A 13,009-nucleotide genomic window follows, 5' to 3' on the forward strand; every position below is an offset into this window, starting at 1 on the left:
ACCACTTCAAAACTCCATGGTTAACAACATGTATTAAAATACGAATTCCATCCTTGGGTTCAGAACAGTTAAGGTGTTCAAGACAAAAAAACTAGTTTTTTCTTACAATATTCCTGAGAAAGACATTCAACTTATTCGCCTTACTTGTGAGTAAGCAGCACGTAAAGCTTGAATCTTGGCAGTCAGGAGGTTAAGGCAGTAGGACTGCAGTGAGTTCTGGACCAGACTGAACTATATAGTAAGAGCCTGTTCCAAAAACCCAGAACAAACCAACAAATTATATATTTAAAACTGTATGCCATGTTACAACACAACATGAAATAACCAGATGCGGTAATTCATCATCTTACAGTGACTCAAACTGTAACTTAAGGGAAGTAGGCAAAGGATGAATGTTCCAACGTATTTTTAAAACATGTTTTTCTGACAAGGTCTCGCTGTAGGCCAGGCTAGTCTCAAATTCACTACATTGAATATCATGGTCTTAATCTCTTGCTTCTCTTTCCCCTGTGCTAAGATTACAGGCATGTAGAACCAGGTTCAACATTATCACCTGAAATGTGGGACTCTCCAACTACTTTTTAAACTGTCTTTTTAGAATTATGCGTTTTGCCCACATGTATGTATGTGTACTAGTGTAGACCTGGTGCCTGCGGAAGCCAGAAGAAAATGCTGAATCCTTGGGAACTGGAAAGGAACCCAGGTTCTCTGCAAGAACACCCAGTGCTCTTTCTTAACTGCTGAGCCATCTCCACAGCCCAATCCTCTACTCCTGAAATAGCTGGACAGACAGCTGTTAAGAGCACTGGCTGTGATCTAGGAGAAACTGGGTGCAATAAACTGGTATTATAAAGGATCTACTAAAGTAGCTTGGGAAATAAGCTGCACAAAGACTTAGTAGTATACAAACTAGTCTTGTCAGAAACTGTAGAAAGGACAATTTTTATAGCTCTAACACAATCAAAATTTAGGTTTGCTGAGAATATGTTTCTATTACAATCTGTTCACTAAGAGTGGGGCATGGTGGCACACAACTTTAATCTCATGTCACATGTGAGAGACAGAGACAGGCAGATCTCTGTACCAACCTAGTCTACACACTGAGTTCCAGGACAGCCAGAGCTACACAGTAAGAATTTGCTTCAAACAAACAACAAACAAAACTCAAAACACCCCTCAAAAAGATTTGTTCACTAATATGCTGCCAATTAGGCTCTATTTCCATAACAAAATGAGATGACCTTGATTTACAACTTGCTCATTAGGCCCACTGGCAGGGTAGAGAAGAGGTCCCTACAGGAAAGCCTTCATTAAGCCCCAGTCTGCCATCAAGTCCTGGTTATTTTCCAAGGAAAAGCTTAATTCTGCCATGGGGAAGAATGACCCTCAACTACTACTATGGGGGATGGGAACAAACGTGCGCACATGCACGCACTAGTATACCTAAGTAACCATGACAATATTTTTGCTGTGTTAACCTCCTATTTGTCCAAATGGCCAGATTTGTAGTCTCCTGTCTCTAGATTGTTCAAACTGTGACTTGGAGGTGGGACCTGACAGCATATATGGAATGTATAAGCCCAAGGTATAGCTATAAAGCTGGTAAAATTTTCTGTCAAGGTTTGCTCCCTTTTGTGCATTGTCCTGAACCAATAAAAATATACTTTATTGAGGGGCTGGAAAGATGTCTCAGTGGATAAGAGCACTATCTACTCTTCCAGAGGTCCTGAGTTCAATTCCAAGCAACCACATGGTGGCTCACAACCATCTATACTGGAGTCTGAACCCTTCTTCTGGCATACAGGTGCATATTCAGATAGAGTACTCACACATAAAATAATTAAATATTTTAATACATATATATTCTTTATTAATCTGTCCTTTTTTAAAATAATTCTTTATTGGGAAAGCATATTAATTTTGTAATAGCTACTCTTCCAGAGCACCACAATTCTATTCCTACACCCACATGGTACCTCACAACCATCAGTAACTCCAGTTCCAGGGGATGCAGTGCTCTTTTCTGGCCTCCACGTAATCAAAATATTCGTGAACATAAAATTTTTAAAAATTGCTGGATGGTGGTGGTGGCGGTGCACGCCTTTAATCCCAGCACTTGGAAGGCAGAGGCAGGCGGATCGCTGTAAGTTGGAAACCAGCCTAGTGTACAAAGCAAGTCCAGAACAGCCAAGGCTACACAGAGAAACTCTCTTGAAAAACAAAACAAAAAAACCAAAACAAAACAAAACAAAAAGTCATGGAAATTCTTTAAAATTCTTCTCTAAGCAGCATCACTGGTACATTAAAAGAGTGAATGTGAACAGGCAAACTGTCAGAGCTTTTATGTGATCATCTTCAAGGTTAAATGGGGATGAGGAGAAACAGAAGGTAGGGAAGTACCAAAAATTGTTTACTTCGATGCAGGAAACAGTCAAGTGTGACAAAGGTCAACTAGAAGAATGCTGCAAGGGTGACCATCAAATTCGCAGTACAAATTTGAAGATAATTTCAGAGCTAGTCATCTCCATCAGCTTAGTATAACAAAACTTTGCACTGGCTCCAACAGATGAAAAGTTGAGCAGGATGTAGTAGCAACAGAAAACAACACTTACACTTGATTTTAGAATGTTTTCTCCAAGAAAATTTTGTTGTAAAAACCTGCCACCTCAGTGTGTGGCATGTAATGACATCCATGCTGCTACTGAAGCTAGGACAGAGCATGGTTCTCTGCGCTGCACCATTACCAGGTCTCGCCAAGGAAAGAGGTGGTCTGTTTACATTTCTTTCTTGGGTCTAGGGATGTGGTTTAGTGGAACACAGCTTTCCAAGTATGCATAACACTGTAAGTTCAATCTACCAGCATGGCAAAAAATAAAATACAAAGTTTCTCTAGTTTCAGCAACTTGTTATCATCCAATTTTGTTCCTTTTATACATAAGTATATATATAATTAAATTAAATGGTTTTCACTCTTTTCAAAACTCTATAATTCGTGGGTACTATCTATTTATACACATGAGACTTTACTATGCTCAAAGAACTCCATGCCCATTTCTCAAACTGGTGAAATTTTTTTAAACCATTCTTCTAGAAGAATTTCATTCTGTTCTTGGGATATAACAGGAACCTTTAAAAATCAACTTAAAGAAGCAATTGCTTACCAGCACAACCACACTACATTGCCATTACCTGCAGAATAGTTAGTTGTTTTTGTTACAGACTCTTGAGCTTCAGAGATAGCCTTCAGAATTAGATTCTTGTTAGCTTGTTTAGAAGGTGGAAGAGAAGGTCTAAAAGAGTTTTAAGAAAAGGTATTTTTAAAATGTTTTAAATTTCAGTTCTTTACATGCTAACCACCTATTATGTCAGCACGATGTAGCTTCTGTCTTAAACATAAGTTACAGATTTTAGAACATGTCAATTAGACTGGAACCCTACAGCTTTCTAAAAAATGACTCTGCTGGATGCAGTGGTGCCCAACGCTTGAGGAGACAGAGGTAGGGGAGTTCGAGGCCAGCCTGGTCTACAAAGTGAGTCCAGAACAGCCAAAGCTACACAGAGAAGCCCCACCTCCAAAAGACAAACAAGTCCGTATTAACATGTTCTCCTTCATTAATTCCTAATGGTCTGCAATTCACGCCCACTAAGCGAGTCCTGTTCCATTACTGTGTACCTTTCAAAGCCTAGGTGATGCTGCCAGAGCTGAGTGGCAGAGCATTTGTCTAGCAGTAGCATGCAGCCCCAGGTTGCTTCCTTCCCCAGCACTGCCAAAGGAACAACCAAACAAAGCCCCGCAGCTGCAGCAAGAAGGTTAGACTCATTTACAGCGATGATCACCCACCTCCTCTCAGGCTTTGCTGGTACTGACACGCTGCTGGACAAGCTTCCTACCCGGGAGCCATAATCCTCATCTTCCTCCTCCTCTTCTCCATCATGGCTAAATCTTTTTACTTTAACAACTGAACTCACCACAGGCAACTTTCTCTTCCGACAGTTTTCGTCCTACAATGCAATAAATTTAAGCTTACTTTGCACTGAAAGCAAAGTTCTACCACAACAATATCTGTTTTCATTTTAAGACAATCTTAAAAATTCAAAGGGTGGCTGGCGTGGTGGCACACACCTTTAATCCCAGCACTCGGGAGGCAGAGGCAGGCAGATTGCTATGGGTTTGAGGCCAGCCTGGTCTACAAAGTGAGTTCAGGACAGCCAAGGCTACACAGAGAAACCCTGTCTCGAAAAACCAAAAATCAATCAAAGGACTGGGTTTCTTGTATAAAAAAACAACAACAAAAAATGAAAATACCTCCTCAAGTAACTAACACAAAAGAAATTTAAATTTATTTTATAACAGCTGCACACAGCTCTGTTAGGGAACTATTAAAATTGAGTTATGCTTAGGAGGCAGAGGCAGGCGGATCACTGTGAGTCCAAGGCCAGCCTGGTCTACAAAGTGAGTCCAGGACAGTCAAGGCTACATAGAGAAACCTTGTCTCGAAAAACCAAAGTGAGTTATGTAGTTGCTTAAACCTAAAATTGACACATCTACACAGACACCAAAAAGGAAGGGTAAAGCTAAATGCCAAAATCTCAAGGCACATATGTGTGACATAAAACCCCTTGGGAGAGTCAGGCCAAGAGAGGACACTGTTTAAAGTAAACACGCCATGTGTCTTGGTACTTGAGTTACATTTGGAATCCACAACTGCTAGTCTGCAGCCAGCCAGCACTTACACACGTCTATACAAACCTCAATATTCATTTTATCCACGTTGTTTCTGAAGAAGGGGCTGTAAGTGTCTTCTGCACTGCTGAGCACTGGGGCTTCACACAGACGGCCTGCTCCATACACCTGGCTGCTCTGCACATGCAGCTGCTTGGCAGCGTGAGCACTGCTTTGCTGCGGCTCAAGCTGCAGCCTGTTTAGATGAGTGCCTGTGTCTGCGTTTCTACTTGCCGGTGGCCGATAAATCTCAACAGAAGGCCGAGAAGAACCGTATGTAAGTGTCACTGTAGGGTTTCTCTGAGATACGGGGTTCTCCTGAACAAAATTGAGGTCTTCATCAATGAGATCATCTGGTTCTGGCTTGATATCAATAACATCTTCAGAGGGTGCTGGCTCCCTCAGAGGTTTCACTGTTGACATTAGCCGGGTGGAAGCTCCATCATCGTATGAATGTCTATTTAAAGTAAAACAAACCATTATCCTATCATCTTCAAAGAATGCTTATTCAAAAAGCATTTTAATGAAGGAGTATGGATACCTTTTTAACATTAACAACCACTTTCAAATTATATTTATTCTTTAATTTTTTTGAGATAGCATCTCACTTTATAGCTCTGGCTTGCTTGAGATCCATCCACCTACACTGACTCCCAAGTGCTGGGATTAAAGGCTTGCACTAGGGCTGGCGGGATGGCTCAGGGATCCTGAGGACTGGCTATTCTTCCAGATGCCCAGGTTTGATTCCCAGCACCTATATGGCAACTAACAGCTATATAACGCTAGGTCCAGAGGCTACAAAGCCCTCTGAAGGACTCCATGGGTGACAAGCACATAATGCACAGACACACATACAGGCAAAACACCCATAAACATTAACTTTAAAAAAAATTTTTTAAAAGATTTATTTATTTATTACTATGTATACAGAGCTCTCTGCCTGCATGTACACCTGCAAGCCAGAAGAGGGCATCAAATCACATTATAGATGGTTGTGGGCCACCACATGGTTGCTGGGAATTGAACTCAGGACCTCTGGAAGAGCAGTCAGCACCCTTAACCTCTGAGCCATCTCTCCAGTGCATCTTTAAATTTTTAAAGCTTATACCACCACACCCATCTTTCCTTATACTTTAAACTTTTATTTACATTTAAAATTTAAAAAATCAGCTGAGCTTGGTGGCGCATGCCTTTAATCTCAGCACTCAGGAGGCAGAGGCAGGTGCATCACTGTGAGTTCGAGGCCAGCCTGGTCCAAGCAAGTCCAAGACAGCCAACCCTAATACAGAATACAGCTAATACAGAAACCCGTTTTGAAAAACCAAATAAGTAAATAAATAATCACATTCTGGTCACCATTACTTTATTAAAAAACTTGCTCGTTATGTGTTATGGTCTGAACCTTAGGAGGCTAGGGAAATGGCCAGAGCATTAGTTACTCTTCCAAAGGGCTCAGCACCCAAATGGTAACTCACAACGATTTATAACTCCAGTGCCAAGGGATCTGGCCTCTAGAGGCACCAGATATGCAGAGGTTCACATACATACAGCAAAACACCTATCCACATGAAAAAACAAAATGAAAATGAAATAATAAACTTGGAATGCCCCATACAGGCTCATGTGTTGAACACTAGATGCCTCGTTCACTATGCTAATTTCAAGGCTATAGATCCTTTTAGGAAGCCGGCCCCAATTGGTCAACATATGCCACTCGTGTCTAGGAACAGACCTTTACTGATAATATCCATGCTAGGCTCTGGTCTATTTTTCTCCGCTCCCTCGTCCACAACAATGCTCGGAGTCTCTGTCATCTGGTTGTGCTGTCATGAACTCTACCTACCTATCATGCTTCCGCTGCTGGGATGAGCTGAGAGCCCTCTCAACTCTGAGCCAAAAACAAGTGTTTCCTCCTACTACAAGCTGTCAGCAACAAATGACAAGAAAAGAGCTAATCCATGATCACTTCACTATTTCTAGAACTTGCTGGAAATAGGAACTAATGGACATACTAAGTAACATAAATGTCACGTCCATGCGCCCATATGGCCACAGTACACACTGGACTTTTACCTGACATTAGTGGCTCTCTGCTCCTGTGAACTTGTAGAGACTCTGGAATCCCTTTTTTCAGGTCTAGAGCTAGAAACAGTGAGGGGAGGGACGGCAGCTTCGTGCCTTCTCTCATCTCCCCGACTGAAACTGCTCTTGTTTGAAGGCACGTTACTGTCAAAGATGCTGGTGTCAGGAGACTTTAGACTAGAAGGCTCTGCAAAGAAAACACATGATTCTGGGAATCTATTCCTGATCTCTCCTCTCTCTCAACACCAATTCAAAAGCAATACATTTAATATAGAAATGATTTTTAATTGATAACTAATAAGTAATTTTATATTATAGTTAAAATAACTAATAATTAATTTAGTTTGTTTTAAAAAACAAAACAATAATAACAAAACAGTTCTCATGAAGCCCAGGCTGATGGGACTGTAATGCTGAGGATGACCCTGAACTTCTGATTCTCCTGCCTCCACCTCTGGAGTGTTGGGATTCTCAGAAAGTACCGACACGGCTGTTTTTTTCCAGTGGTAGGGACTGAACCCAGGACTTTATGCACTGGATCAACTGAGTTAAATCTCTATCAAAGGTGATAGTTTAAAAGCAGAGCTGGAGTTTACTAAGAGTTTTTAATGTAGATTTTAAGCACTTAGAGATAAAAGGCACCTGAGAATGTGGGCATGGGACTTTTTTTTTTTTTTTTTTTTTTTTTTTTTTTTTTTTGGTTTTTTTGAGACAGGGTTTCTCTGTGTAGCCTTGGCTGTCCTGGACTCGCTCTGTAGACCAGGCTGGCCTTGAACTCACAGCGATCTGCCTGCCTCTGCCTCCCGAGTGCTGGGACTAAAGGCGTGCACCACCACGCCCGGCTTTTAAAGAACTCCCTCAATAGTGAATAATCATCATCATCACTTATGTTTTAAATACTAGGATACATATGTATGTGTATTCTCATCTCATTTCACATTACTTTTAGTAGCTGAACAGTACTCTTAAACATATTATCACTGGACCTTTAGAAAACTTTCAAGCACTGAAGCATCGTTGAGGTTAAGGCCTGTTCACATTTATGATTACTTCCTTCAGATATACATACAGCCCTGTCTCCCCATTACTGTCAAATCACATTAAGTTTATTGTTCTTACAGTTTAAGTGAATGACTACTCTTTATAAAGTCACTGGCATTCATCCAATAGCAGCATAAATAATTTTAGGAAAAGAAGGATCACATAATTAAAAACAGAAATTTCAAAAAGCCTTCAATTTTACATGTCTTACCAGTTGTAACAGAGCGAAGCTTATCTAACACACCATGGAGCCTAAAAAACAGAACAAAGCCTTCCTTAAGGAAATTTCCTTCATGTGCCACTCTAAACGCTATGACATCAAACCCAGATTAGTTCTTTTAAAGGCATTTAGTGATACCAAACGAAACTTTCCAATCACACATTATTTTTTCTTTAAAAGACTTTACATGAATACCAAAGAAGCTAAAAAACTAAATATTACTTTTTCTTTCTTTCTTTCTTTTTTTTTTTTGATACAAGGTTTCTCTGTGTAGCCTTGGCTGTCCTAGACTCGCTTTGTAGACCAGGCTGGCCTCGAACTCACAGCGATCTGCCTGCCTCTGCCTCCCAAGTGCTGGGATTAAAGGCGTGTGCCACCAGGCCCAGTTAAAAAATTAAATATTACTTTCTCAATATCTATCCTCTATAGAAGAAAAAGAGGAGGAAGAAAAAGAAGACGCAGCCACCCCCCACCTCCTCCTCCCCCTCCCCCCAGCCAGACTGCCAACAGCAGCACATGGAGAGGGGTCAGCTCAGAGGCAGAGTGGTTTCTTTAACTGCTGGAACTGACAGCCTTATGGATACTATGCAAACACTCTAATTCACTGTTGCACACCCACAACTCTCTTCATACTTTTTGAGGCAGGGTCTAAGTTGCCTAGGCTGGCCTTGAACTTGTGAACCTCCTACATCAATATCTCAAGTAGTTAGGATTACACTCTGTCAGTAGATCCAGAACATAATGTGAGGAATGAATACACACAAGACCCTGAGTTCAACTCCCAGCACCAAAAAAAAAAAAAAAAAAAAAAAAAAAAAAGACAAAGACATCATCTGCCAAGTTTTGATTTTAAAAAAGGCACCTTGCTTCCTAAAAACTGAAGATCAAAACATCTTATAGTAAAGCAAGCTAAGTATCCCAAACGTAGAATGCTGCTTGCCATAGTTGTTTCAACCTGTGCGTGGGCGTGTGCTCCTTCTGCCTTCTTCCCTTACCCTCTCTACAGGGTCAAACTAAAGACCATGTATACAGGCTAAGCACATCTATACATCCTGACTCAGCTGTTAATATTTATTTTAACTATTTACATGGCTTCTTGGACAATGTAATTCTGAGAGGTGAAAAAGGTTTAAAAAAAAAATGTTATCCAGCCGGGCAGGGGTAGTGCATGCCTTTAACCCCAGCACTTGGGAGGTAGAGGCAGGGGGACCGCTGTGAGTTCCAGGCCAACCTGGTTTACAAAGACAGCCAGGGCTCTGCTACACAGAGAAACTCCTGTCTCCAAAAACAAAACAAAACAACAACAACAACCAGCTATCCCACTTTATTGAAACTATTATTTTCAAAATTAAGCAAACAGGCCACAACTCTGCTTTAAGATAACCCATCTTAATAGCTACATAAAAGGCATATTTGCACAGCCGTCCTTCCAAAATCCTCTCACAAACACCAGAGTTTTTTATTGTTTCATTTAGACTCCATTCACATGTCATTTTCCTCAGGGGCACAATTATTTCAAGGTTTAAAAAAAAAAAATCAGGAGAGGAGGGGGAAAAAAAGTATAAAGTCATAAAACTGACAGGAAAATCAAAAGCCCCAGAATAGGGCTAGGCTGAGGGGCGGGGACAGGACAAGGACAGACATGACAACCCATGATTTTCTACACAAGTGGAATGCTAGGTTCAGATGTGACTTACGGAGTTATTTCCCAGAGCCACGTAAAAGTGGGGTGTTGTAAGCCACCTGTAATACCAGCATTCACAGGGCAGAGACAGGAGTCCCTGGGATAAGCTGTCTAGATAGACTAAAATTGACTGGTGAGCTCTGGGTTCAATAAGAGACCCTGCCTCAATAAATAAAATGTAGAGTGATCTAACAAGACACTGAAGGTCAAATTCAGGCCTACAACTATAAACACACACAGACACACCGAGATACACACACACACACACACACACACACACACACACACACACTCGCATGCATATCTTATGCAAACATTCAGAATAGTCTGTTTAATTAGTGAACACTGATGAAAGTAAGTACAAAGTGAAAGCAAGACTGCTTGCATCAGTACATGTGAAACTGTATTTATAGCAAGAGAGAAAGTGATTTTGACTTTAAGTTCAGATTCAGCTAATGGCATCCTGGTTTATGAACTGTCTTAAGCAGTCCACTAAGTCATCTGAAAAGGCACCTACAAGGTCAGTCTTCTAGCTTAGACTAGCTGGACTGCAGACCCAGTGATCGGAAGGTTTAGCCCAAGGTCACAACAGTGTTTATGAAACAAAACAAATTTTTTGACTACTGATTACCTCAAAAAAAAAAGTACTCAAAATCACAATATAATTTCCACCGTCAAAAACACCATGACCATTTGAGAGCAAGCTACATTAAGTGGGTACATATCCACAATGAATTAGTGTGCTAGCATGTATGGATCACTGTGCTCTTAATACTGTTCTCCAAAACTCTGCAGAGTTTCAAAGTGGTATCTTCATAAGCATGCAGTTGTCAAAAATACTATGAACATTTTCCTGAATCAAGATGTGAACACGCAGCTGGGCGCAGTGGCACACACCTTTAATCCCAGCACTCAGGGAGGCAGAGGCAGGGTCATCTCTGTGAGTTCACGGAGGCCAGCTTGGCCTACAAGCAAGTCCAGGACAGCCAAGGTCACACAGGGAAACTCTGACTGGGAGAAAAAAAAACAAACAAAACAAACAAAAAAGGTATGAGCAGGCCCCACCTTCCTTAGTTAAGCAGGCTAAATGCTCACTCAGCTTTGCTGCCTCATCAGCTTTCACTGGCGCTGTCTGCCCTGTCTTTAGTCTGTGGGCCTCTTAAGGGTATATCCTACCCGTTACCACAGATAACACTGTCCTTCCCCACTCTTACTCTGCCCTAACCTGACAACCGCAGCTGGCAGCTGGCCTTCTTAAATGGCATCTTACGTTTATTCTTAATGAAGGGCACATGTGTTCTGGTACAGGTAGTCCAATCACCAGTAATTTATAAGAAAAAATAAAAATTCCTTGTTTGAAATTCCAAACTTGTAAAGGTGAATGAAATGTTTGTCAAATGGGGACATGAATGTGTTAGGAAAAGAAAAAAAGCTTAAAACAAAAAGGTAAAAAAAAAAATTTCCCCATAAAAGGCAAAAGCCTGCCAGCGTAGCTCACAGTGTGTTCCCTGGTTGTAACTGGTTGTGCGGGGGGGAGGGGTGGTGATGCAGCGCAGAAGGTGGTAAACACAGAAGCGCTAACACATCTCAAGGCTCCTCTGGTGCAGGCACATCTGCATGCATTCTGCGTGCATCAGCTAGGTTGTCCTCACAATTACATACAGCCAGTGACTTACGATTCCCATATCTGGACGGATAACCCTCCAGAGGTTGTCCTTTACAGTTGGCAGCCTGCCTCTCCACAGTGAACCTCACACACAGCCAAGAATCTCCTCCTAGACAGAATACCGACTCTGACTTTGCTCTGAGGCACAGATATTCAGAAACATACCATACGGTGAATCGAACTGTGTTGTTCCCTAGAAACAGGGACAGGTCCTCTGTCATTTGGTCCTGACTTTTCTTGTTGGCCACCATCACCATAATGTAATCAGGAAGTTCTTCATCTATTTAAAAGGAAAAGTATACCAAAACTTTTAAATGTTTCCCCAATATTTCTTTTTGCTCAAAATCAATGTGCTTGAGAACAGAGACGTAGCCTTGAGAACTTGTACCTCACTCTAACAGAGGCTAGACAAGAAAGCTCAGCTTCCATTTTTCCCTTTCACCCCACAAATACTTCCATTTTTGGAAGCCAGGAAAACTGGGAAAAACTGATGCATCTCTAGTCATAAAACTAGGCATACTGGGGTCACGGAATCAACTGGGAGGATGCAATGGTTTTCAAAGAAACTTTTCAGTGTCCATCAACTTCAGACACCTCTTGAAGGTGCACATATATCCTCCATAACTGCACTCTGCTTTCTGTTCAAGACAGTGCTCACTCACTAAAGAATAAGATTCTGTTTAGTAAATGGAAACTTAATTACTCCATATAACTACCAGCAACATCCTATACACTAAAGCTGCACACAATTCTACAGCATGTACAATGCCCAGAGTCCAGCTGTTAACACTGAAGGATGGAAAACAGGTAATCAGCAACTCAACTTCCTTCATCCTGACCGTGGCAACCCTACACAATGACTGCAGGCAAGAGGCCCAAGAAACAGTAAAAGAGCAAAGACAATATGAGGAAATCTAGTTTCTTTTGAAAAAAGCAGGGGTGTGTGTCTGTGTGTATGTGTCTCTCTCTCATAGGGGTGATGTCTTAAAACTCATGATCCTCTTCCTCGGCCCTCCCAAATACTGGGTACTGACCTTCACCTCCACACCTGGCTTTAAGTAAGTTTTCATTTATTAGCATTTCCTCAATAACTACAATACTCATAATTTCCACATAAAGAGAAATGTTCATTTGTCAGAAACCTGTTTCAAGGGAAAACATCCAGAGGTCTTCCAGAAGACTTGGGTTCAAATCCCAGCACCCATATGTCAGCTCACAACTGTAATCCTAGCTCCAGGGGATCCAACATCCTCACACAGACATGCATGCAGGCAAAACACCAATGCACATAAAATAAAAATAAATAAATCATTAAAACAGAAAGAGAAAAAACATCTCAACTCCAGTATAGAAGCGGGACAGAAGAGAAGGCAGTATTTCCTGGAAGCATGTGAGAGTGAGGAAATGGCCCATTTTTGTTTTGCTGAAGTTTCAAAAGTACCCCCACTGTTACTGTGATAACTAGGCTGATCCTTACTTATCTGTCACAGCTGCTAAGACCCAGCATTTGTAACTCGGGAGAGTGAGCACTCAGTCACTAAGACTGCTGAGGTACTTAGGCAGACATTTCACACACAATGAAATGACTGCTGT

General features: G+C 41.3%; 1 protein-coding gene across 7 annotated transcripts in view; it reads right to left on the reverse strand.

Moving 5' to 3' along the window:
• The window catches only part of ZC3H14 (zinc finger CCCH-type containing 14), a gene marked incomplete at its 3' end in the record, with an annotated part of 45,328 nt that overhangs the window by 27,457 nt on the left and 4,862 nt on the right, over positions 1-13,009 (reverse strand). For 6 of the 7 annotated variants that reach the window (XM_084792972.1, XM_084792968.1, XM_084792971.1 and 3 more), the window contains 6 exons: positions 11,582-11,696; positions 8,058-8,098; positions 6,797-6,992; positions 4,751-5,180; positions 3,842-4,002; positions 3,190-3,290 (listed from right to left, as the gene is read on the reverse strand). In XM_084792972.1, the coding sequence (XP_084649098.1) occupies positions 3,190-3,290; positions 3,842-4,002; positions 4,751-5,180; positions 6,797-6,992; positions 8,058-8,098; positions 11,582-11,696 (1,044 nt within the window). The remainder of the gene's footprint in view (positions 1-3,189; positions 3,291-3,841; positions 4,003-4,750; positions 5,181-6,796; positions 6,993-8,057; positions 8,099-11,581; positions 11,697-13,009) is intronic. The other variant, XM_084792973.1, reaches the window with a different exon arrangement.

Source organism: Acomys minous (assembly GCF_964271855.1).
Source record: "Acomys minous genome assembly, chromosome: 8".
Classification (NCBI taxonomy): Eukaryota; Metazoa; Chordata; class Mammalia; order Rodentia; family Muridae; genus Acomys; species Acomys minous.